Source organism: Hippopotamus amphibius, chromosome 4, assembly GCF_030028045.1.
Source record: "Hippopotamus amphibius kiboko isolate mHipAmp2 chromosome 4, mHipAmp2.hap2, whole genome shotgun sequence".
NCBI lineage: Eukaryota > Metazoa > Chordata > Mammalia > Artiodactyla > Hippopotamidae > Hippopotamus > Hippopotamus amphibius.
In genome coordinates this window covers 1,054,858-1,081,464 of record NC_080189.1, presented here as the reverse complement: position 1 = coordinate 1,081,464, position 26,607 = coordinate 1,054,858, and the positions used below count along the sequence as shown (strand labels likewise).

Below are 26,607 nucleotides of genomic sequence, written 5' to 3'. Positions count from 1 at the left end.
TATTTGTTGAGTGATTCTGTAAGTAATCTGGAAAATTCTGTAATGTGTATTACAGATAAAAATTGTATATTGATGACTGGCATTCCAAAGAGTTTGCCATTGAATCTTCTGAAACTTGGAAGAACTGACCCAAAAAGTACCGTAAGGACTTTGGAATACTCATTAAGTACTTGCTGCTGCCCTCTTCCTGAGTTACCCAAGGAACATCTTTACAGCTCATGTCGAATGGGTGGTGCCAGGACCTAATGTTCCAGTTGGCACTGGAATGTCCACCCCAAGGTCACGGCAGTCTCACAGATTCAGACGGGTGGCCACAGTTTGGAAAGCACTTCTCCCAGACTCTCCTACATTCTGGTCTTAAGCATCCTTCAGGGTCCAGGTCTGGTGCCGTCTCCCCGAGACACTTCCGCGAGTGACCCTGTGCCTTTACTGAGTGACGCTCGTTTGGGATGTCTCATGTACAGTCACGAGCACAGGGAGCCTGTCTTCCCCATGGGCTGCGAGCCTCTAGGGGTCGGGGACCCAGCTTACACCCACACCATCACCCTGCACAGAGGAAGCGCTGGGATACACAGCAGAGCACGAACCACCAGCACTGGAGGGGGGTCAGCCAGGTGAAGGGGAGCGCCCACCATGTGCACTCAGACCTCAGTCAAGTGGAGTCAGGGCTCAGCACCAGCTGGTTCGCTCTGAAGAGCTTAGATAGACGAGTTATGACAGCTCCCCCAGTTCTTAAGGAACCTTTGGGAGCAGTTCTTAAGGAACCTTTGGAAGCAGGTCCCTAATCCTGAAGAGTTACTACACTCAGGTAGATTTCTGGATGACAGAGGCGGGGGTTCTGACGGGTTCTTGGCTGTAAGGATGCAGTGTTGAGTTTCCATACTCTTAGAGTCCATCAGCGGAACCTCACTTGGGCTGATTTCAGATGAGCCTTGGGTGCGAAGGTTTCTAAAACCTTCTGGAATTGTGATACTTTCCAAGGGCCTAGGTTTGATGTACTTGCATAAAAGATAATCCCCAGATCAAACCATTCACGAAAAAAAGTCCCAAGGTTTCAGAATATGGGTTTTCCAAGTCTGTAGCCAAACGGGCTGACACTGACCTCATGACCCCCGACCACACAAGATCAGCATTCACAACAGGCTGAAGATGGACCTACATTTCTTCTGAGTTTCTTGCTCCTTGAGGACAGCATCAGCTTTTACAGGACCTATTTTTATGAGATATTGACTCAGTCTAAGGTTTTCCCCTTTAATCTTCCTCTCGTTTCTGACTTTACCCTTCCAGCTCCCCGGCTCACACCCTCTTTTCTAGCACACGATCAGACCATTTGGGTAGGAAAATGACCAACAGTCTCTGGCCACGACAACTACGTGCCACCAGATGACGTTTCAAGAAGCGCTTTTCCGTGTGTTGGACAAAAAAACCACTGGCTTCTATGTTTAATGGAATCATTTTACACAGAATCCTGAACCTTTGGGACAACAGTGTTCCTGCCATTATGAAGTGGAGACGTGTGTCCACAATTTGTTAGTAACACTCAAGTATTTTCTGCACTGTTTTCTGATCAAACTGTCAACACCTTCGGGTCAAGAAAGCGATTCCAAGAAACACGGAGCACTTGGGATGCTCGAGGGTGTAGCAGGTTTGTTAATGATCACCAGAGCACTTTGTCCCTTTGGGAGATGAATCGTATCCATCACTCACAGAGCCTCTGTGAAGCCTAAGGGGGGCTTTTCCAACAAGAAGGCAACTCTAATAAAATGGAGAAGGCATTCGGCTTGATCTTGAAAGACTTCTTAACGATGTGATAAACAAAAAGGTTTGTCCCCACACAGATCGGGCCAACCATCTAATCTCAGTGACCCTTAACTTACTGCTACATAAAAATGGGAATCATATGTATTTTTAAGGTGGTTCTGAGGCTTGACTGAGTTAATACATGAACTATACTTGTAAGTACAAAGTATTCAGTATATGCAGATGGAAGGGATGGTGATTCTCATTAGAAAATCTCTTAATGTCTGTCCTATTCTGTGACTATGCAGTTCTGGGGACACTTCATGACCTAATGAAATATGAACGTGTAAGTCTCCATAAAGAGCAGCCACCGACCGCAGCTGGAGCACAGAATCTCTGGGGTGATGACATCGGCACCATGGCTATGAATGTATGCTGTTGTCCGTGTGGTCAACCTTCCCTGATGCTATTAAAGAGTGAGAGTAGCACCACTAAGTACACTAAGTTCATGGTTTCAATGCTGCTTCTGATTCACAAGGGACAGTGGTCCTTCTAACGAACCCACAGTTTCCTCACCACGTGGATCAGGGCTGGTCCTGGAGCTTGTCCCCACTCCCCTCTACGTGCTTCTCACCACTGGTTTAAGAGGGAGGCGTTTTGTGACCAGTCTCGAGGAGTCACTGGAAACTCCAGTTTAGAAGATGACGTGAAGTTGAGCTGCTGATTTCTGGTGTGGTGATGTGATGCCATATGGGGCTCTGATCCGGCACTCAGATCATGTTGGGATCTGGACTGTTTCACGGGCACCGTTTTACTAGTGTCAACATCAAGGATCAGTTTGCAGGGTCACAAGGAAAGGATCCCAGTTACTAAAATCTTCTATTTCACCACATGCAACAAGGTCTTCGGACTGTGATTGCTCCAAGGACAGCCAAGGTCACCCAGCTCTGTGCCCACCCCCTACCCCCCCCCACCATCCATGCTGCAGAAGTGTGGCTGCCCGCCTCCAAATGCTGGGAGGATGGGTCTGGAGACCTGTGCAAGCTCGTTTGAATCCAGCCCACAGAACTCGGGATCCTTCCTTACAGATCCCGGCTGCCAAAGTGCTCAACCAAACTCATGCGGAGCGGCCGCGAGAGCCCAGGTGGACAATGTGGTTTTAGCTCTGTTAAAAGCCACAGAAATGATGTTATTTTGGCATCTCTTACCACTAACAATGAGACAGCGAGATACTAGGAGGCGTAAGAGGACTTATTAAAGAGAATAATGAAAATAAGCTTTTAGCACAAAATACTAGAACTCATAAGGATGGTGGAGCATTGCTAAAGACTAGTAAACTAAGATCCAGTTGGCACTGTGTCACATTGATCAGTACGGACGGAAACCACTAACGTCAGCATAAAACCATGTCTGCACAGATCTTGGGAGGCTTCTATTGCTTTGTGGATCTTCAGACACGAAACAAGTAGAAACTGTCCCAGTGAAAGTTCGTTTCACCACAATGCTGCCAGAAACAAGCTTCTGTTCCTGACGAGGAGTCTATAGTGCAGGAAGTTCGGTTTGGGGAGATCCAGTTATTATCAGGAAAGTGCTGTCTCTATTCCCTTCTCTATATGACTGCCTGTTACAACAATCAAATCCTTTGTGAGAGTAAGAATACAGCCATTTACATTTTCTTTCCTTGTGAGAGGACCATAAGGCTGGTGCTTTAAAATCAGATGGAGCTAGATGAATGCTTTTAAAAGCAAGGAGGAAGCTGCTTCGGCTTGCTCTCTGGGGAGATGATGACCTTTTTTCCTTTAAAAATAAACACTGTCACCTGTCTTCATTAATACATTAAAGGGAAATGTTTACGCGAAATGTTTGAATTCCAAAAGTAAGACACAAGTTCCAAGCAAAGAGTATAAAAAGGATGAAAGAAGAAATAAGACGGGGTTAATTGTCTGGGCTTAGCACATGTGGACAGAGACGTGGGAACAGCAAACCGCTTGATTAAAAAAGGCATTTTGGTTACTGATCGCTGCCTCTGCCATCTTTCAAATGTTATTTATTAATATTGTGCACCAGGCAGGCTAAGATATTTGGAATTAGAAACGCAAAGTAGTCTGTTCAAACTCAGGGAAGGACACACATTGGTTAGATGATCAGAGGGTAGTTTTGCTGTTTCTTAGCTTAGGAAAGGTTCGCTTGAAATGGGAATCTCAGGCCACACAACTGTATTCGAGTTACCACCTGACTCCAGTAAAAAACAACAGCAAGTGAACCTCAGCTCACGGCGACTCACGCCCCTCCACAGCCTGCCCCACGCCTCACCTGTCGCGGGACTCCTGGTCTCACCGGGGAGTTAAACATGCACCGTTTTATCTCCCACAAACAAGGCACTTAAGACGCAGAGAAGCTATACGCACATCATATGAAAATAAAGGAAAACACGTAGACCCAGACCAGTCCAGCTCAGTGCTCGCCCCGCGCTGGCCTGCGGGGTCACGTGGGAAAAGTCAGCACCGTTTGGAATCCACCCTCTGGGCCATGTGTACAAAGCCTAAAGGAGTACAAACGGAGCAAAGGAATTAGGAAGAATAAATGAAAGACCATTCATGTGGACTTTTCTCTTTTTATTACATTTTAGATATCGCCTCCGTGGAAACTTGTTTTTGAGGAGGAAGCATTCCCACATGAGCCTGCAGTGGACAATTCCCTTCCCTTATCCTAGTGAACTGGGACGCGGTTAAAAACAGGTGAAATTGACCAGCAAAAGCTTCGTGCGCGGGCAACAGAATTGGCTTCCCTGATAAATGTGAATCAATGCTGTTTTCCCCAAATCCTTCCTCTGAAAGCTCCGTTTCTCACGCTGAGCTGTTTTGAAGACTGCACAGAATCTTTGCAGGCCCAGCGACCCCTAACTACTGTTCTCACGCTGCCTCCGTGTGATTAGAAATGTGCTCCCATTCTTTGTATTGTAACCAAGCAGACTGCGCAGTGACAGAGACTTTACATTGTTAAAATAGTGGAGAAAAGTTCAAATGCCTCCAAAGGCAAAGCCTTTAAGAGAAAGTCCCCAATGTACACTCATTTGAGGCAGAGATGGTGAGCAAGTAACAGCCCAGAACAGAGAAGCAGCGCAGAAGGAGAAACAGAATGCACTGCGCTGGTTTGGAGGCTGTGAACCCTGAATTACCTGTATTATTTAAAATCCTTTTTGTAGTTGAAAAATAAAATACGCGGAAGAACTAAGAAAACAAACACAAGCTTTACAGAAAACCACGTGTTTTTTCCAAGTACTGATGGGACAGTCTCCCTGAGAACACGTTCTTTGCTCCTATTCAGTGTTGAGATGGGGTGTGAGCTCCCCACGTGCTTCTAGAAGCGCAAAGAGAAGGAAAAGGCAACTCTCTGCACAGCAGTGAGTTAAGAGGACACGAAAACTAGTTAACTCTCGATTTTGTAGAGCTTAACTAACTGGAAGCTTCAATCAATATATTTTTATTATCATTTTGAGTTTTGGTACCCTAAATCTAGAAGAGTCTAGAGTGATGAGAAAGCATACTGATAACAGAGAGTTTTCTGAATGACCTGCAGGGTGTTTCCAGGAGTCAGGAACTGCGAGGCTGGCCGCTGGGTTGTCTCCACGCAGGGGCTGTGCGGGCAGGAGATGCTCTCAGAGGCCCGCGTGCACTAAATCACGTGCTCACCACATCTCTGTGACCTGCACGCACCTTACTTTATAGATTTATGGAAAAGGAAAATCACAATTTTATGAAGACTTACAACGGAAACTCCGGTGGAAAACGGTAGCAACGGACACGTTCTGTTCCAGAAAGGCTCCAATTAGCAAATTTTAAAAAAGAAGTAGTTTTGTCCTTACCACCTCCTCTGCCTAAATAGAGGAGAGGCTCATTTTTCCACACAGCTGAGAGTCTGTTCCACGCTGGGTGCTTCGGTGCGATACCATCTCGGGTGTGTGCGTAGGAGGGGGTGACAAAGGTCTTCTGCAGAAAGGCCGAGGGGAGCCACGAGATAACAGCCACGGCAGCAGCTTCGCTGCGCATTTCTGGGCTGTTGTTTTCAAGAAGCTCAAAGAATTTTAAGTGAACAATTTGATGAACCTTTCTATCTTATTTAACACCTTAAAAATTAAGGTTATATGAGCATAGGCAAAATACAAAGGTGAATACTTACAAGCAATGGAAAATAATTAAGAGAATTATACCCTATTTCCATAAATGTACAGCTATTTATATTTTAATTGAACGCAAAAGAAGCTTGCCTGGCTTTATGAGTGAAGCCCGGATTCCTCCTCTAATTGTGGAAGAGAGCGTTTAGAGTTGCAGTATTATTTCAGATTCCTGCTCATTTGTTGGTGGGTTTAGCCATTTATTCATTCATTCAACTACCTTTATTAAAAGCATATGGTATGAGACGGGGAGGTCGTATGTTCTGAGGACAAGCAGGTAGCTGATCAAAGACTCTGTCCTCAAGGGGCTGATGCTTTAGCTGGAGAGCAGACCACACACAAGTAGGTGAACATAATATAGAAAGATAACTTCAGGCAACAGTAGATGGGAAGAGGACATAAAACAGCAACATAAAGGCAACTGGGTGGCGGGGTGGGGGGGTGGTGTGTACGGGGGAGGGGAGGGATGTGAGGGGTCCAGCAAGGGAGGCCCCTCCTGCAAGACGGAAAGGCGCTGGGGGTGCAGAGGGCGGTGGGGGCGTTACAGGAGAGAGACGGTCCCGGGTGGGAACAGGCCTGGCAGCTCCCAATCGGAGAGGAGGCCAGGGTGGCCGGGGCGCCGGGAGGGAGGGGGCGGTCACGGGCCAGGCCCACGAGGGCTCGAAAGCCCGGGCAGGGGGGAGTCTGGAGCTTATTTCAAGAGCAACGTGAAGCCAGCGGGGAGCTTTAGGCAGAAGCGGCTGCTGCAGATGAAGCTGCTTTGGGGAGGTAACGCCAGCCCAGGGCAGGGACCGAGGACGCCAGCTGCCGCCCCCGCGAGGGAGCTCAGGGCTGGGCTGGGACTCGGGGACAGCGCGGGCAGACGTGCCAGGATTCGCTAATAGAGCAAGTTAGAGGGTCTGGGTGGGTTCGACACAGACCCCGCTCATTTCGCCATCCAGCCTGTTCTTCCTATCCTCCTAAATGTCTGCAAACTTAGTAACTGTTTAAACCCCTTACTCCTCACACAACCACAGTGAGGAAACAAGGTTGCAGCCTACATTCACCGGGAGTCAGAAAATCTGGGTAAAAATCTGAAAATTCCATCAACAGCCCTGACACTTCTCGTCATCTTCCTGCTTTGTTACCTGGACAAACGTTCAGATATTTGATGACACTAGTTTTTATCTCAGCTGCTCTACAAAATGTCACTGAAGATAAGTTTGCCCACAGGACCACAGAAAAGGAACAGCCAATGACAGCTTAACCCAAACTTGATAGGTAAAATCAATCGAGCAACTAAACCGACCTGGAATCTCTGATATTCTTACACAAATAAGGCAGCTATTGAACTACAGTCAAAGGTGTGCGAGCACGTGTGCATTTCCAAACACAAACACGGCCGAGTCAGAAGCACGTGGTGACTAGTCCCAGTTCCGGGGAGCGGATCTCCCTGTGGGTCAGAAGTACTGATCAGTTCTTTCAGTTCACCTGGGTTCCAGGTATTAACTCCCATGGCAATCGTGGACTGATTCCCAGACGACAGGAAAACATTCTCTGAGAGATTCAGGCGCGGCGTAACCGACAGGCCCAGTGCATTCAGGGGCATTCAGCTGAAGCCGTGACGAGACCAGCTTTGAGAAAACGAGAACTCTTAGGAAGCAACAAGAGCACACACTTACAGCAGGTGTCACGCCTGCTCGTCCTCCTCCGGCGCTACGAGGGAGGAGCCCAGGATGCCCAGGGAACCACCCAGAGCTCGGGCCCGGCTGCTTCCTCGAGCCCGCGTGGAGCTCCGGCACGACCGTGAGCGAGAGCACGCGTGGCATCCGCCACTGGCCCTGAAAGGGACGTCCCCGCCAGACCAATCTTGCAGAGCTTCTGACAATCTGAACACTGCCTTTTTCCTGTTCACGGGATGCTGGGCTCTGACCGGGTGATGCTCTAAACTGAGTATGTGAGCCCGTGTCATCAGCTCCGTGGGAAAAACCAGCACAAAGAAAGGAAGGTGAGATGCGTTTTGGGCACCGACGACGCACCGGTGGCTTCACCCCTCAGGCCTCTCCAGCGTCTGGAGCACAGCCTGGTCCAGCCCGGGTGCTCCGCCAGCGCCGGTGGGTGCAGAAGGGTGCGCCCACCCACGGACCCCCCGCCTGGGGAAGGGGCCCAGCTCCGCACCTCTGATGCAGCCCCGGGACCAAGGCTGGAGCTGCACCGCGGACACGCGGTCTCAGTGACCGCCAGGGTCACTTTGAGAGACACTGAGCCATGGAGGCCCTGCCAGTGAAACCTTTCAGGAAACGTGGGTCTCAGTGCTTCGTTTTACAGTTTCCCTCAACAATACTTGCTGTTTACAATCTTAACTGAGCCCTCAGCAGGGGGAAAGGCAGACCTATGCTATTAAACAAATTATAATCTCTTGCAGAATATTCGCATGTGCTTTATTTTTTCCGCCTCGCCTTTTTCTCTGGCTGGTTTACCAACTCTCTCACCTTGGCTGGGATATTTGGGAACATTGCATAATCTATTCCTGGGATGCATGAGCAGCCCTGGACCCTATAAAATATTCATTCACTTTCAAAAATACGTGCACCCTGCTGTCAGACGTGGACAGATCCGTGCGGAGTGTCGGGAAATGACTATTTTAATGGCAAACGCCTTCCTCAAACCCCTCTTCCCACTAAGACATTTTCTTCAAAATTATTTTCATAAGATGAACAATTTCAACATTAGCGGCTAATCCCCTTTCATTTAAAACTCTGCTGATAAAATTCTTTGCTTGTCATTCAAACAGTAAGTAATAATTACAGACTGGAGGCGCCCATCTCTAGATTCATTAACCGTAAATTGCATGGAAGTCTGAAGCATAAGGCAGCTTTGATACAACTCAAAATGCAATTTCCATAGCTTCCCTGGGCTACGTACAATTAATTATACAGTTAATAAGGGAAATATGTTAATGAAAGAAACATTATTCATCCAGACCACCTGCCTTTACCAAATAATCTTTTGTGTGCTTCTCTTCTTTTTGTACTTTTGGTCTACAGACGGTAAAAAAAAAAACCTCTCACAATTGACAATGCGGTGATTTTAAATATCAGTCCGCCAGGCTGCAGCTACTTCCATTAACACAAGTCTAAAGGAAAATTAATTCAAGTTCATGATATTTCTACTAATTTCTGCCTTTTAAAAGTTTAAGATGTCTACCGATGGCATTTTAAACGCCTGATATAGCTGCTTATTAAACAAAAAATTACTATTAAGTTGTTTTATTTTTACCAACGATATGTTAATCTTCATAGATAAATGGCAAACACTGGAAAACTGAGAAGAAACTGCAAGAAAGATGGAGACCTAAACCCCAATCATTCTGAATCAATTAAACTCTCCTAAATAGTTTCTCATCCACTGTAAACCTCTGTGTTTAACAATAATTAAATCCTCTCATTCTTTGGATAATCAGAGTTTGTCTATAGATGCTTTACTGCAGAAGCCAATGCTAATCTTTACAAAGGAAGTTAACATTTCGGAGACTTTGATGTGGAAGAGAAATCAGAATAGTTTAACTAGAAAAGTAAACTGGCTAAAGCTACCTTTCTGTTTACTTTTTATAAATTACTTGGACAATATGAAAGAATGCATTTGCAAATAGTTGTACAATACATTTTTATTACTATAGATTAATAAAAAGTCTTCATTAAGTGAGAAAATAAGAATTTAATTCTAGCCTCAATCATGTCTTTTTGATATATGAAAAATACTTTCAACCATGAGTTATTTAGAAATTCCATTAATGTTCAAAATGTAGTTGGAAACCAACCTCGGATTCCAGAATTAATAGGAAATAAGAGGAAAAAAGAATCATGACAATGCAGTTTTAAGATAACCAACCCGCAGAGATCTGCTAACACAGGAACAGGTTCTAGGAGACAGTGGAATCTCCAAAAGGACACCCCTGCCACCTCTCGCACGGAGAGGGGGACCCTAATGGGTAACCCTCAGACAAGAAGTCGAGCCATGAAGAAATCATTTACATCCTCACTGTCGTTTCGTGACTCGGGCAGTGTTGCCTTAAGCTCTTCTTGAAGAGCAGCTTCAAACAACGTTCCCATACGTGTGCACCAGCAGATCCGTGTGTTTAAAGGGCCATCCACCCACGCCTCCCCAACCGGATGGTCACCTGCAAAATTCAAGTGGCCAATTCCAAGTCACAATCATAAGAGCAGATTCTCTCTAAGACCCAACACCTTCACTATCACCCAACTGACATGAAAACGCCCAGAGGAGACAATTTTCACTCGAAAGATGACGACAGCCGTTTAACAGGGAAACCTTTCAGGAAGTGGAAGGAGGAGGGATGGTTGCCTAGCAACACACAGACAGCATCTCGCGCATCACAAAGCAGTAGGTCTTTTCTTAGCAGCAGCCTTTTCTGTTCTGTACCAATGATGTACTCATTACGATTTTCTGATGAAGTTTTTGGGAAGAATAAAGAATTCCAGCGCGTGCAGTAAAGGTTACCTAGGACAGCAACATGGACATGAATTTTCTCTCCCACATGCAGATGGGAAACGCTGGATTCCACGCCATATTATTAGAAAATATTTGCAGATGTTCTAAAGGTGCTCTTTGCAAGTAGAATGTTTGGTTTTTAACTTCCTAAAACCAACAGGCTACATGCTCATGAACAGTAACACAAGAATGCGGGAATAGAAATGGCACCAAAACAGAAACAGTTCATACAAGACACAAAAATGTGGCTTCATCTCTTCAACCAAACCTGCTAAGAGGGAATGAAATCTAGATGTCTATCTCCTTTCTTTTCCCAGACCTTCCAACCAGCAGTGAAATAGCTAAAATACAGTGAAGAAAAAGGAAAAATGAAGATTCAATAGTCAGCCACAATAACCAGGAGTTCGTTGACAAGTGTTCTTTGTTCAATTGATTTGAAATGAGGAGTTCAAGGTAGAAGAGAGAAGAGAGTTGGTCTATCAAAAATTATTTTCACCTTTTACGGTGAAAAGTTAGAGATAAGACTATCAGATGTACTTTTCATCTCTCCCGAGTTCGGCTGCCAATCACATTGTGTGGGGCCTGAATTACATGCCCACGAGTTCCCAAGGTTTGATGGGTGAAGCAGGAGGATTATCTGATGTCACCCATCCTGCTCTTCCGTTGCAGCACAGCCCAACTACGGAACTGGCGCCCACCCCTCCCGACAGCTGCCTCGATCGTCACTGCGACACACGCGCCACTGGAGTTTCTCCATGGCGACCAGCCGCCAGCACGTGGGGCCCACGCGCCTGCGCACCTCCCCAGGTGCCTGCAGGGCACATCCATGGGCAGCCTGTGCGGCACACACAGGTGTGCAGGCACGTCCCTGGAGCAAGGCGGACCCTCTGCACGCACACAGGGAGGGGAGTGTGGGAACTGGCCGGAATGAGGTAGCCGACTGCTCTCTTTGATCGCGGGGAGCACGTGAGGTGTCTTCATCATGCGGAACACAGAGCTGGGCCCCAGATGTGACTGTCACAGTGAGGTGACATTAACTGGTAGCAGCCGTCTGCACCGTGTTTAACCTGTGATGAGTCTCACGTTCCTGGAGAACAAGATAACCTGAAGGGCCTCCTCTACAAGACGCCTGGAGATGCTCGGTGGACGGCACAGGCTGTCTGCCACAGAATTCAGGGAAATCCTCAGGAATCCACATAAAGAGGGAGGCAGGTGACCCAAAGTCACGGAAGCCTTTGAGGGAGGGCGGGGCCAAATGATCTTCTGTACCTCAAGCCCAGGGCCACCATCCACGTGGGGCCACAGGAGGCAGGGGGATGGCGGTGAGACCCCATGCAAACCAAGACCCTCAGAAGACCACACGGTGAGTGAAAGCGTTTGCTCAGGCTGCAAGGAAGCTTACCTGTCTCCATACGGACTCAGAATGGGAAGGTATCTGGATCCTGGGCCTCGCCTAGGATTGAGGGTCGAATTCATAATATACGCATTGTCCAGGAATCGCTGGGTGGGGAATTGATGTAAAGATGGTCCTGGTTTAATGACAGCCCGGAATGGCTGGGATATCAATCTCAAAATCTCTCTTTTGAGGTTCACACAAAATTCCAAGAGATAGAGCCTTATGAAGAGCTTATAATCTGAAATTACAGAACCCACCAGATGGCAAACATACCCAAGAGCAGGTTTCGGTTCACAGGAACTTAGACAACAGGAGTATTCGATGGAGACAGTCAAATGCTACCTTGATAATAACTGAAGATATTAAAAGAGGATCAGCAATATAGGACAAGAGCGACACAGCAGGCAGATCTGAAAAAGAGTAACAGACCAACTGCAATGAAAAATGTATCCCTGGAGATCACAGATACAAGAGGTGGATCATGTGGTAGATCAGACACTGCTGAAGAGAAACAAGGCATGTCGGATGACAGGTCTGAGGAAGTTCCCTGGAATGCAGGGCGGAGGGATAGAGAGAGAAAACCTGGAAGGGACGGCAGGGATGCCCACCTTTTTCTACTAGGGGACAGAACTGAGAGAACCGAAGACTGTCAAATTTAACCCAGAAATGGGTTGTCATTTTCTAGAACTGATGCAAAATAGCAATTCTCTGATTCAGGAAACAAAGTAAGTTCTGAGCAAAAAATAAAACAAAAAACAACCCCCTCAAAACAAAACCCACATATCATAAAACAGGTCCACACCAAGGCAGGACACAAAGACGTCCCAGAACAATGGAGGTGTAGAATCCAGGAAGAAAGTAAGAGGCCCCACAAAGGAACGGCCCCGGACCAGCAACAAACAGCCTTGCAACAGCTATGGCAGCCAGGGCGAGAAAACAGTGTTTTCACAGTAATGAGAGAGAATTGACTAGAACCCGATCCTTGTCTAATCTATCGTGCAAGTGTGAGGATTAATTAAAGACGTTTTCGGACAAAGACGGAGACTTTCCTACTAGAAGTCTGAAAGAAGGATATGTTTTTGGAAAAGAGGAAATTTTAATCAAAACAAAGAACTGAGAAGCAAGGAGGGATGGTGAAGGGAAAAAATGAGTCCACCTGCACAAGTGCTGACTATGAAAATCGGTGATAAAAATGGCCACCTTAAGGGTGTAAACACAAGGTGAAACGGAAATTCTGGGCAATGACAACACGTGTGTCAGAGGCAGACACCGGCTTCTGAGCCAGTCTCCGAGCTCGCCTGGGAGGAGGGCAGAGATGTGCCTGTCACAATTACCAGAGCGATCATGAACCCAGAGCTGGGGAGCCGGGAGAGGGGAAAGAGGCAACGAGGCAAACCCGGCCGTCCCGGCGGAGGTCAGGGGGCGCCGCCGCGGGCACACGGTGACGCAGGTGCCCACGCAGCCGGACGGGGTGCACGAGCTGAACGCGGCATCAGCAGGTACGACACCCGCCCTGCCAGCTCGCTCTCAGCCACGTCCCCTCCCCTAGCGCCTCGCCTCCAGTGTCTCCAGGACCGAGGATGTCTGGACAGCCCTGCAGGCGCGGGGACCGTCCCGCAGAGCGCCCCACTCTCCCCGACACCCGTGCCGTCACGCGGCCTTTGTCAGCCGTCACGCTTTCTGGGTGGGGAAGCCCGAGCCGACAGAGTTTTGAGCTGCGCCAGGGCTCGCCCTGGGGAGCAGCCCCTGGATCTGGGACCACCTTCCATCAGGACATCTCTGGGTCCCTCCCCTCGGCCTCCGGAAGAGAGCACACACCAGAGGTCAGCGGTCACGCGCCACTCAGCTCCTGCCTGTTTGCCACAAATGCCCTCACCCTCTGCAGACACGCTCAAGTAAGTGAACAAACCAATAACCAGACGTCTTTTCTTGTTCAAGGAGCCGCAGCGCCGCACGGGGAGGGAGTGCCGGCGCTCAGGACGCCCGACGTCTGGCCCAGGGTCACGGCCACGCGAGGCTGCGCGAACGTCCTGTTTCTCCCACGGACCCTCACCCTGTGAGCGGAAGCAGGGCTCCCGGAGGAGCTGCGACCGTTCCTGCTGTCTCCTGCCCGCCCCGGGACAGTGGTCCCTCCCTGACCAGGCCCCCCGGGACGGAGACGGCTCCCAGCAGAGAACGTGATTGGCTCTTGGCTGTGCCCAGTGTATCCCAGCCATGCCCTCCTCCTCACGTCACGTGGACTGGAAACCTCTCAGGGGCAACACACCGGCCATCGGCGTCACACAGGTGCTCGGGAAATGTCTTCTGAGCATCGTGTCCGAGAACTGCGCCAGATGCCAAGGACGGAAAGCTGAGCAGACCTGGTTCACTGATGAATTACTGCTGGAAGCACAACTTCGAGAGCTACATGTTATATGCTATTAATTTCACACACACGTCTGTACATGAGTAGTCCGATGGTCCCGCCCTGGGCCTGGACTAACACCGCCGTCGCTCACTTCCCAGGCGGGACCCCATGGGCCGGAAGAACGCGGCCTCTTTTCTGGGCATCCCATCAGGTTTATTCGAGGGAGGTCCCAGTAGGCCACGGGGCGCTCAGCAAACATTTCTCGTTCGTACGTAGGAACGGAGACGTTCCAAGTGCTATCTGGACACCAGTTTCCATTTTCTCCCCTCCAAAACATTAACTCACAATCTTACTACCAAATTTAGGGTTTGACTATTCAACCTAATTCAGCAAATACTAACTGGACACTTACTCACCACCAGAAGGTCTAACAAGCAGGAGAAACTTTCTAGCATCATTCTACCACTTTAAGTGATAAATCAGATTTTTAAAAATAACAAGGCAAGAAACACCCCTCACCAGAAATATAATAAATACGCTGCGCCCCGAAGACTGAGAGGTGGAGGCGGCCCTCGTCGCCTTGTGTCGGCACCCAGCTGTCACGAGTCACCCACGACGCGGCTGCCAGAGGGGCCCGGGGCCTGGGGGGCCGGCGAGTGCGGGCGGACGGTCACGGTCCCTCAGCACAGGCCGCACCCCAGCCGCCAGGGCCCCCGGGAGGGGCTGCAGGCCAGCTGAGTCCGGGGCTGACTCTCACGTGTGGACTGACACGTGGACACGGGAGACAGGCGAGAGTGGACTCGTTTCGTTACGCCGCCAGGTGAGTGAGCGCGTCGGCACCCGTGGCGGGGGCTGGCGCTGTGTGACACGCAGAGCTCCTCCCCGGGGTGGGCGCCCCGAGGGCCCGGCTGGAAGCACTCTTGGAAGGAAGAACAAACGGCCCCCCGGATTATGAAAAGTCACACACGGCTAGAGAGACGTAAACGCCTCTGAAAGAGCATCTCCAACCGCCAGGGGAAGATCAGAGCTGCTGGTACCCGAGCCCAGGGAGGGCCGGGGGCACAGCACCCTTTCCCGCATAGTGGGTGGGAGTGTCAGCCAAGTGCTTTGGCAGGAAACCTGGCAGCACCTCTCAGGATGAGCGATAAGCACCCTCGCTGGCCCAGGCTCTTCCAGAAATTCAACCTACAGTTGTTCCTACACGTGCGGTGATGCCACCGTGGCAAGATCTGAAAACCGCCGGCGTGCCCTTTAACAGTACACAATCAATAAAGAGGTCACTGCACATCCAACAACAGTACAAGACACCATGAGGAAGAGGAGCAGCGTCACGTGCACTCCCGTGGATCCGTCTCCCAGACATGGTGCCACGTGCAGGACAGTGTGCAGGTCCGGGTGTCGGCTGTGGGCGAGGGGCTGGGGTCCCAGACGTGGGCACGTGGACGGGAGACAAGCTCTCCAGCGCCTACTTTCCCACCAGGTGTGCTCCATTACTCAAATGTTTCCATGACACAAACACAAAACACAGTCCTTGAACCTGGATGGCTGGGACTCAAACAACAGGAAAATGCTAAAAGCCCTGTAAATTCAGGTCACTGTAAACTTGCTTTTAAGAAAATGCAGGATTAACAGCTGGACGTTGCTTTCAGTTTGGGAACTGCCAGGTGAACGCCCTCCTGTGAGGACGGAGATGGAGGGTGGTACCCACGACCCCGAGGAGGCAGAGGAACCGGCTCAATGATGGAGTAAACGTCTGCTGTGTGCCACACACACGCTGGGCACCACACACGCACGCACACACACGCACGCACACACACTGGGCACCACACACACGTGCACGCACACACACGCGCACACACACACTGGGCACCACACGCACACACACACAACGCACGCACACACGCTGGGCACCACACACGCACACACACACACGCACGCACACACACTGGGCACCACACACACATGCGCGCACACACACACGCTGGGCACCACACACACACATGCACACGCCTGTCTGAGTAGCGGGTCCCCTGCACCCTGAGGGGCCGTGAGCAGACGCAGGTGCTGACGGGTTCTGGCTGCAGAGCTCACCTCCAGCGCAGGTGTTTCCGGGTCGTGGGGACGGTACCTGGCGTGAGAGACTGCGCGGACGCAGGGGCCCTAGAAAAGCCGCCGAGCCGCTCAGACGCGGGGCCGCCGGGTTAGGGCCAGCCCAAGGCTCGGCCGCCGTCGGGGCTCGGATCGGTTCCCCTGGAACTGGACTCGGGTTGACAGCACGGCCTCCGCAGCAGCCCCGGGCGGCCCGAGAGGGCGTGCGTCCCTCTGACCCTGGCCGGGCCCCCCCCGCCCGGCTCGCACGCTGCCGCTTCAGCGCAGCCTGGACGCCTGACCCCGTGAGGCCTCCACGGCCGCCTCCAAAGCGCCGGGAGGGCGGGGGCCGAGGGCGCTCGCGCGGTGCGTTTGAGCCGCTTCGCTCCCGGGGGGCCTCTGTCTCGGCCTCGGGCAGGGTTCACGCGGCAGGAAACAGCTTCCACGCACGCTCGTGCCCCTCCAAGCGCAGACCACCGACAGCAGCACCGCCGGTGGAAGCCACGGCCTCAGAGCTCCGCGTGTGCGGGTGTGGGCCCCACGGCGGCGGGCAGACCCCGGGCTCAGCTGGCCTTGAGGCCCCCGAGTGGGCACACGGTGACCCCGTCACCCTCGCCGCGCGGGCAGCGGCCGGCTGAGCCGCGACGCACATGGCGTCACACCGAGCAGGACCGGGCCTGCGGCGGGGACCCTGGGCAACACCCTTTCAGGAACACAGGTGCCCAATTTAAAGGCGAAGAAACCGGGGCTGCCCTGCCCCCCCAACAGACCCTCAGCCTGGAAGAGACGTCACCTCCCGGTTAGGCAACAAGCTTACGCTGTCCGTGGGTGTAAAAGCGCCCGCTAGGGGCCCTGGCGGGAGGTAAGACGAGAGCCATCCCTCAGTGCCGGTGTCGCATGACCGAGGCGCACAGGAGGCGGACGCCTGGCAGGGGCCGCGAGCCCTGCGGGGCGCTGCGCGGATGGAGGTGGCCCGCCTCCTGGGTGGACACAGCACCCTTCGCCCCTGCAACTGTCCGTCACCAAACACATCTGCTCCGTGTCTTCGGTGGTGATGGGAGCCTCATCACGGTCTGCAACGCGGCAACTTCCCGTTTTCCAGATGCTTACGTCACCGCTCTTGGTTCTACTGCCTTCATCTGTGAAACGGGCTGACACCAGTTTCTACTTGATGGTTTCTTGGGACAGTGCTGTCACATAAACGCTCACCCCTGTCATATCCTCCAAGAGTAAAGGGGATGCGAAGACCCAGTCCATACCCTCACCTTCACCTCGGACGGAGGTACGGCCCCTCCGTCTACACAGCCGTGCGCCGTGCGGGGCCTCTTTACCAGCGGCTGGTTCCCAAGGAACCAGGAGTCAGGACAGCCACCTGCTCATGACCTCACCCACGAACGCCAGCCTCTGAAAGCAGATGTGCTCTAGAAACAGGTCTTTTTGTAGGAGAAATTCAAAGGTGATCCTTTACCTTCCAAAAGGATGGATGGCAGTTCTTAAGAAGCCGTGTCCCACGACATACGTAAAACACAATGATGTTGATAATAGTTCCATAAAGTCACTGGAACGAGGCCACTTGTTTCCAGAGCTCTGCTCTGAGGCTGGTCAGACCCGGCCACGTTGCCTTGGAAACGTGCCTTCAGAAGCCAGCCGGGTTCACTGCTGAGGGCGTTTCCCTCCCGTCTCCCCCGCCGGGTGATGCAGTCCCTTCTGCACACGTCCTGGGGCTCCCACCTCGCCCCAGGCCTGGGCGCCGCAGGGCTCGTGTGGCCTGTCAGGCCCAGCCTCCCGGGCACCCCTCCTGGGCTTGCACACCCCCCCAGAGCAGCCTTACTGTGTGCCCGGGGCTGCGGCTTCCAGGGCATGCGACACTTGCCCTGTGGAGAAGGCCCTTTCCCCCTTAGTTTCATCAAAGGAGAACTGGTTCCATTTTTTGTTTTTTTTTTTGCCCTGATCCTTTCTGGCTTAATTGTTACAACTGTGGGCTCCACAGGTGCAGTGTTTCACCCTCCCAGGGACCTCTCAGGAGGCGCGACTCTAAGCCTGTTTCGGGGAGGAGAAGGCGGAGGTGGCAGGATTTGTCAGGGACACAGGGCCAGGAAACAGCGAAGCTTCCTAGCTTTGCCCCGGTTTCTGGGGCCCCAGCTTCCGAGCTGCCAGCAGGCTGCTCGCCCTCCATGTGGCCCCTGTGGGGGGAGGGGTCTCGATGGCCGGCCAGCCCCTCCCCCGTGTCCATCGCGCGGCCGGGCCCTCCCCTCCCCACCTCCCCGCACCAGCCGACTCCAGGGTCCCTGAGACCTCAGTGCCTCCAGGCCTCGGTCAAGCCCTGCCTCCCTGGCCCACTTCTCTGCGTCCTGTCCACCCGCTGGGACCCCCGGCTCCACGATAATTCAGCCCCTCCCCGCCGTTAAGCTACGCTCGGCCTCCTCCCCAGGAAGATGGCCCGCGTCAGCTGGGCTGGTGTCCGTGGCTTCGTCATCTGCACAGCGGCCCGTGACCCCCCGTTGACCGGGGGACCTTCCTTCCCCCGTGGAAAGCCTCATGGGGCCTCCCGCCTCCGTCCCGGGGGTGGGGGAGGACGCGGCTCCCCCCGAGGAGGGGTGTCTGCTTCCAGAGTTTGGTGCCCTGGCGTCCAGCGTGAAACCACAGCACGTACACCAACGAGGCCCTGCGGCGGATGGCGTGACGGGGGGCCGGAGAAGGGGCCCGGGGCCGAGGGCGCCTCCCCCAGGGCAGCCCCCGACGCTCCTCCAGGATGGGTCGGTATTGGGCTTCTCGGCCTCCCGTACCACTCACTCCTTCAAAGGGCCGTGTCCTCGGCCAAGGAGGACGTTCCAGTTCCGCGCAGGGGCGACACGGCACTTCCCGGGGGACGGGGCCAACCTCCCTCTGGCCTCGAGGGCTACGCCTCGTTGCCACCCTGCTGTCCAGACGCGGGCAGCTGTGCTGTCGATCCCACCATGTCTTGAAGTTGAGGCGTACTGTCTGCGTGACGTGCACGGGAGCAGCCTGGCATCAGGAAGATGTGGCTCCTGGGACCTGCCTGGACTTTAACTCTCCTGGTGGCCTCTGAGCACCCGGCGTGTGGTTCCAGGAGGCGGGCGTGTCAGCCCCCTACGACCATGACGGGTCCTGGCAGGGGTGGGGACGCCTGAGCACCACGTGCGTCTCCTTCATGAGTCGGGATGTCGGGGTTCTCACGTGTCCTGAGGTCTGGGCACACGTGGCCTCTCTGCACCCATGTGGACGGGGAGCCAGCCATCCACGCACCAGCAATAAGACAGGCCAGCCCCGCGAACGTGGCTCTGGTCCAGCTGGACGTGTCCCGTGGCCCTTTCCCGTGGGAAAGGGCTGCAGTTTCAGAGCCTAAAAGACAAGTCACTTCACCTGCTTTCGTGGGTGAGCAGATGTAAAGACGTCAAGTGGGGCCCACTTCTGCCACGTCTCCACACCTCGGGGTCCCGCACGGGGGAGGAAGACCACGGTGGGGCTGAGAGACCCCTCTGTAAGTGGGTCAGAGGGCAGAACCAGGACTGGGGCGTGAGGGCAGACGCTCGGGCGAGCACGGGGTCCCCGTGGCGGAGACGGCCTCTCGCCGTGGTGCCGGTGCCTGCTCCCCACTCGCAGGCGGGGGGAGCAGCCCGTGATCCCAACTCAAATGGAGCACAGGGTGACGAGAAGGGGCCTCGAGTCCCAGGGCGGCCGAGCGCGTGCGGGTTTCCGGGCTGCTCGGCGGGACAGGGCACGTGTGCTTGGACACCTGCCCGAGTCAGAGCCATGTGGCCGCCGCCGCCCGGGGGATGCCTCCCGTTAGGCTCGGCCGCGGGGTGGCTGGCGGCTGGCGGGCCAGCTCTGCGGTTCCGGGACTTCAACAGAGAGGCCACCCCAGGCTCCCTGTCACATCTGCCATCGCACTCCGGAACCACAAAACACAGTTTTTTACGAAAAATACGTGTTCCCCTCCCATTTGGAGGTGAGATACCATCAAGCTGCAACTCAAGTGTCTTGAAATATGAAAATACCAAAACACGAAAAAGGCTCTCGAAACGCATCTCCCGCAGCCTACCCGTCAGATAAACACACCGGGCTGATGTGTTGGCCCCAAAACTGAATCTCGTTAGGAATCGGAACTTTCGGTTGAGCTTCCTTTTCTAAACGGGACAAATGTCGAAATGTTCTCTAAAAAGTCAGCTCTAAACCAGTATAACTGTTATTTACCCAGAGAAGAGGTTCTTTTCGAGCTACTGGCCGTGTCGCGCAGTTGGGCAGCTGCACACGTCTGCAACAGGAGGGATGCGCTGTCTCCTCCCGAAGCCGCGAACCGTGGGACTCAGGCCCCAGCCCTCGCGACCCCCGCGGAGCCTGGGAGCACTGCGTGCTCAGCCCCGGGCCCTCCGTCCCCGCGTGGGGAGGGAGCAGAGGGAGGCGTCCGCTCAGCCCCGCGGACCAGCAGAGCTCCACGTCTCCACTCTCACTTCCTTTTGCCTGTTCTCTCTGCTGCGTCCCTCAGTCGGTCTGGCACCCGGGCCTCCTGCCCCAGGACTGGACATGCCGGGAGAGGGCCTCTCCGCCCACCCAGGTCACCTCCAGGCTTTGCACGGCGGTTTCTGGTGAACGTGTGGTTTCCTGGCTGCTCTGGGGTGAATGTGTGTGTGTGTGGAATCTAGTCTAACCTCCAAGGTGCAGGTGTTAGGAGGCGGGGCTTGGAGGTGATGGGGTCACGCACGAGGCGGGGCCCTCACGACGGGGTCAGAGCGCCCTGCCCGTCCCCACGGGTGCACACGTGTGTGAACCAGGACGCGGGCTCCCACCGGACCCCACATCTGCCGGGCCTTCACCTCGGCCTCCAGCCTCCAGACAGAGAGCTAATTCAGAGTGTAAAGCCACCAGAAGGGACCGAGACACTGGCTTTTTGTGGCTTAATTCCACAGGCTACACTGCCACTCAATAAGCGAGCAGGAAAGGTCCCACAAGTACATGTTTAACAGGAGGAAGACGCTTGCAGGGCCCACCCCGCGTGGGTCTGGGAAGCTCCCTGGGCAGTGGAGACGCCTCCCGGCGCCCGAGGGCCCCGCTGCCCCGGGAGCCGTGACCCGGGCTCCGCCGCTGGTCACCTGGAGACCCGTCCCCAGCAGGAGACACTACGGCCGGCGGGACGGTCACAGAACAGGGGGAGGCCGCGGCCTGGAGACCGGGCAGGGCGGCGTCCACACGGCCGCCAGGGCTCGGCCCCACGGCCAGAAGCGCTGGGCTGTGAACAAGCCTCCGAGTAGAGCGCGGACAGCATCCCGCGTCCAGCGCCGCGTGCCTGGGGGCGGCAGCGGGGGGTCCACCCTGGGCAGGGGCTGCCCGCGGGGCGGCTTCCGCGACCCTTCCGCGTCACTCGTAAGGAGACGCAGTGCAGGAGCCGCGTGTATCACCCCAAACGCCGCCCCGAGCGCGGGGGGCTGGGGGAGGCAGGGACGGCTGTGCGGGGCGGGCCGGGCCGGAGAAGGCCGCGCTCACAGCCGGCGCGCTTTCGGGGGGCGGGCCGCGGTCTGCGCCGCGTGGGGACCACGCCCCCTCGGGGAGGCGGGGCGGGGGCCGGCCGCGTGCGGGGGGAGGCCGGCCCCAGGCCTCTCCCGGCTGCCCCCTCGCGGAGGGCGCGCGCCTTACCAGGACCATGTGGCCCGTGGAGATGTCCATGTTGGGCTGCACGGGCTCCTCCGACCAGGACGACGTGCTGCTCCGCGCCGAGGGGCTGGGCATCGGCCCGTCGCTGAACTGGGAGGACACGCTGCTGACGCGGGACGTGTGCGCGGCCTCGGGGCGCTCGGGCGGGCGCGCGGCCATGCGCTGGCGGCACAGCTCCTGCAAGACAGCGGGCAGCGCTCAGGGCCTCGCCAGCTGTGCCCGGGCCCAGCTGTGGCCACCAGCGCTCTGCAGATGCAGATGCACAGACACACACGCACAGACACACAGACACACAGAGACACAGATACAGAGATATACACACAGACACACGCACAGACACACAGACTCAGAAGGGGCCGCTGGGCCAACTCTGGCCGTCCTGGACCCTCACAACGCTGTCACGTGCGCTAACCAGGCACCTTCCTTATCAGAACGTGGGCTCTGGCAGGAGGGAAGGCGTTTTACACTGTGGACTGAAATACAGAAATTGGCACCACGGTCTGGGCCTTCAGGGAAAAAACCCTCTATTTGGTTCTTCTCCTCGTTCGCCAAACATCACCCGAACTGGTAAAGCCCTGAAGGACGAGCCCCCGCCCGACAGAGCCTGGCTGGGCCGCTGCGGAGTCCCGGGCCGCCTCGCACAGGGATGCGTGACCCGCCTGGCCGGGGAGGCCCCGCAGTGCCCTCGGCCGCCAGACTCGGGGCTCGGCTGTCACCCACCCCCGGAAGACTCGGCCAGACTCCCCCCCCCACCTCTGACCAACCAAGCGCCTTTGGGGAGGATTCCAGCAGTCACGCTACGGTGACTCCCAGCCTCTGCCCAGTGTCACCCGAGCCGTCAAACAAAACAATGTCCAGAAAAAGTCTGTAAGAGAATCTGAGCCCAAGACCTGAAAACATTCAGGGGAGAAAGGACTCGCTGGAGAGCTGAAGGTCCCGTGCGCCCGTCCTCTCCACCTGGTGCCGTCGGGGCCGCACCCCGCTTCCCCGACCAGCGTCACGGGCTTCGCGGCTCCCGCGGGCAAGGCCACAGCCGCGGGGCTGGGGCCCGCTTCCTGCCCTCTCACCCTGCTGCTGCCCACTGGGCCATCGTGAGGGCCCGCTCTCCCGGGGACACGGCACTGGCCCTTCCCCAGGCCGGAGCACGGCGCAGGCGCTTTGAGGGGGGCCGTCGGGACACGAACCCCCAGCCCCTTAGAGCAGCCGGCCGGTCACGGGGATCAGGGCACCTGGAGGGGATGGCGGAAAAGACAAACCAGAAGCAAAAGCGCTGCTGGTGGGGGTGGGGTCTCCCAGCCCACACGTCCCATCTGGGGCTCAGGACCCACACGCATTTCTAAACAACAAATCGGCCTGAAGCTCCACCCACGTTTTCTCAGAATCTTAAAACGAAAAGACACCCAGACACGACGGTGACTGCAGTGAGGCAGATGACACCAGGAACCACGTCTGTGTCTCACCGATGTCTCGCGCACGCACGTGGGGCATCACTTGATTTTGGGAAAAGCGCACCAAAATCTGTTTCTGCAATAACGTCTGTGGTTTCATGTAGTCCATGCAGAAGAAGAACAAGTCCGACAAGCTTAGGCTAAGAAAGCTCCTCCAAGAACGGCTCCTCTGGGGAAGAAGGTTTGAGATGTTTGAGGTTTACTCTCTGAGAAGTAAAACGTCAAAGCAGCCGGTGTCTGCCCACAGAGGTGCCAGGGATGAAGAGTGACGGCCACACCTGGGTGCCTGTCCCTACGGGTCCCCGTGGAGAGTGGCGTGCCCTGGGCGGGGCCCTCGTGAGGCCAGACTGTATGTGAACGTGGGTGAGGCATGCAAGGCCCCCGAGCCTGCGCGCTGTCAGTTAAAAACGGAAGTAACAGGATTGTGCAGGTGATGAAGAGGGTTCATGAGCGTGAGACGCCCGGCGCAGCATCTCCCGTCCTTTATCAGTGCAGTAATGGAGGTATCGGTGCAGCGAAGATAAAAACAATTCTCTAAACCAGAGCAAACTCTCGGCGGCTTGGTGGGTTCAAAGATATTTCTAAAGGAAGCAAGAAGTTTAGAGGTGGAGGTGCCCACAGGTCACCCACTCAGAGCCCCTCATGACTGACTGGAGGATCAGGACCGATTTACAGGCTCCTCAAAGGCCACACGGGTTTCTGGCGGTGCCCTGGGCCTGGACCTGTAACTCAGGCCTGGCACGCATCTCGTTGCTACTGAGAGCAGATTCCCTTGCGGGTCTTTGTTTTTTAAAAACAAAAGCTGCGGTAAAGATGCAAGAGAAGTCAGTCACCCCCACGCCCAACAGCGACCAGTGGTGAATGCCAGCGCCTTGACTGCAGTGGGGACCTCCTGGAGGCTGGGAGCCCAGGTGACGGCGCTTCGAGTGCACAGAGGGGAGGCTCCCGGGCCACGCAGGCCCACTGCCCGCGGGGACCCCACCGGAGGTCAGGCCTCCACCTGCAAATAAAAGCGGGTGCACCTGCTCAGGTGGGACGCTTGACCATGAACTGACCACAGCCCAGTTGCTTTGTAATAAACGACGAGCTGGGACCACCTGAGAGGTGGTGAAGCCAGGGTCTCTAGGAGGGTCAGGCGGTGGTGGGACCCCCAGGGTGGATGTCGCTGCTCCTGTGGGGCCCGGGAGGGCGCTGCCTGGCGCCAGCGAGCAGCGGGGGAGGGGCGTCGTGTGGCCCACCTGGGGCATGGCAGCTGCCCCGTCACAAGCTCCCGTGAGTCACCAGCGGAGGCGAGTTCCGAGGGCCGTGAGGAGACACTGGGGAGCCCCTGCCTCCACAAAACTTCCTGGGACATGCTCGCCAGGCCACCCAGGCGGTGGGGTGGGTTCCTCCTAGAACCTGGACCAGGAAGCGCTTGTTCCCGCAGAGGCTGTGATGAGAAAGGTAACATAATTCACACTGAGTCCTTCTTGGCTTCTGGAAACTTCCATCCACTCACGTCCTGGAGTCATGATGCCTGATCCTGAGTCCCAGCTGCAGCAGGTACTGGCTGTGTGACCTTGGGCAAGTCACCAAAGCTCTCTGTGCTCTGTCCTCCTCTGAAATGGTGACACTGGCGCCAATGTGGCAGCTCTCAGGAGGCTTGAACGAGAGCCCGTGCTCAGGAGGAGCCTTCGGCACTGGGCCGCGCATCCGGGTGACCGCCAGCCGTCATCACTAACTTCCTCAGCAAACCACGTGTCTGACACTGTGCTGGACGCCAGGCGGATTCGACCAGGGCCTGACTTCCTGGTGCTCGCAGGCCAGCGGAGCTGAGCGGTGACGAGAGGCAGGGAGGTGGGACGGGGGCCCCGGTCGGGGTGAAGCCGCAGGTGGGGACCTGGTGGGACAAGAGTGGATCTGGAGGCCGGGATGGGCGTGGCGAGGGGTCCGCGGGGCTGCAGGAGCTTCCCAGGGGGGATGGGACCGCCCCACGTCACCGCGGCAGCGGCACTGCTGGGCTCTCCTCTCACTGTCACGTCTCCCGTTCGTGTGCTGGGGTTTCTGGAGGTAAGATGTGGGGAACAGGCCACGCTGCCGGGGGTGCGGGCTCCCGTGGGTGTGCGACCCGAGGCCCACCCGTGCTGACGGGCTCTGGACCCAGCGGAGGGGACCGTGCACCTGCGGTTGGCATCTCTGCACCGTGGCCGTGGCTGAGGCAGCCTGGCTCACGGCCGAGCTCTCCTGGTCCCTTCAACCTGCGTTCCAGCTCGCCCACGGGGGCCTGCCTGTCGCACTCCGAGAGGCTGGGGTCTGACCTCATCCTCCCGATCTGAGACACGGGTGTGAACAACGTAAGGCTTGGGTTAGAAGGTTGTTGCCTCAGCAGGAGTTGTGGAGCCGGAGCTGCCTCTGGCTTCAGGACAACTCGGCTGGGAGAGCCACGCCGCACACACGCCTGTACGGCGAGGTGGCAGGCGCCACCTCCGCTGCCGCCCTCGCGCTTAACACAGAGGCCAGACGTATCTCTTGTGACAAAACACAGGGATCACTGCGAAGAGGTTTAGTCTGACCTGCCGCAGCCTCATGATCACAGCCCCCAGGAGGGGGTGCGCTGGTCCCGCTGCCCGAGGAAGGCGCTCGGGTGAATCTTCACGCATGGCTTGTTCTGCCTGGTACCAGGCGGAGTCCCTCCACGTCACCGTGGCCGCCGCCCGACCTCGAGCCCTGAGCGCTCATGTCTGGACACACGGAACCTCCTCCCCTACCGACTGCCACGTCACCCACCCCTGCACTGTCACAGGACTCTCCCGCTGTCCCCAGAGAGGCAGGCAGGATGCAAAGAGATGCAGAAATCTCTGGGGGATCACCGTACGGCCTTTTAAATTTTTCCTTTAGGTTGATTATAGCTTGTAAATTAATAACAAATTGTATATGTTGTCCATGCTCTGCACTATTAAAATTTTAAATTTCTAAGGAAAGATGAACTTCCTTTTAGATCGTCACTACTTGACTTAGCAATGGTCTGGCCAGGAGACTGACCGGATGGTTTTGAAATCCCGTAGGTTTAAGGTTCTGCGGGGATGTTTCAGCCTGTGCTCTGCAGACCTGAGCCTCTCAGCAGGGCTGTCAGCCGTGGGTTTACCAGGGCAGCTCTTGGTTCCATGCTTCTCCCCTCCCCAGGCCAGACGGTGACTCTGCAGAGCCTCGTTCTTCACTTAAAAGTACCATCTCCCCTAAAAAGGCATCACAGCCCACACGGCGAGGATGAAGG

General features: G+C 55.1%; 1 protein-coding gene across 1 annotated transcript in view; it reads right to left on the bottom strand.

Annotated features, from left to right (window-relative positions):
• Positions 1–26,607, bottom strand: part of PTPRN2 (protein tyrosine phosphatase receptor type N2) — a 641,085-nt gene that overhangs the window by 65,721 nt on the left and 548,757 nt on the right. Inside the window, 1 exon segment of the mRNA XM_057732470.1 lies at positions 21,889–22,083. Coding sequence (XP_057588453.1) covers positions 21,889–22,083 — 195 coding nt within the window.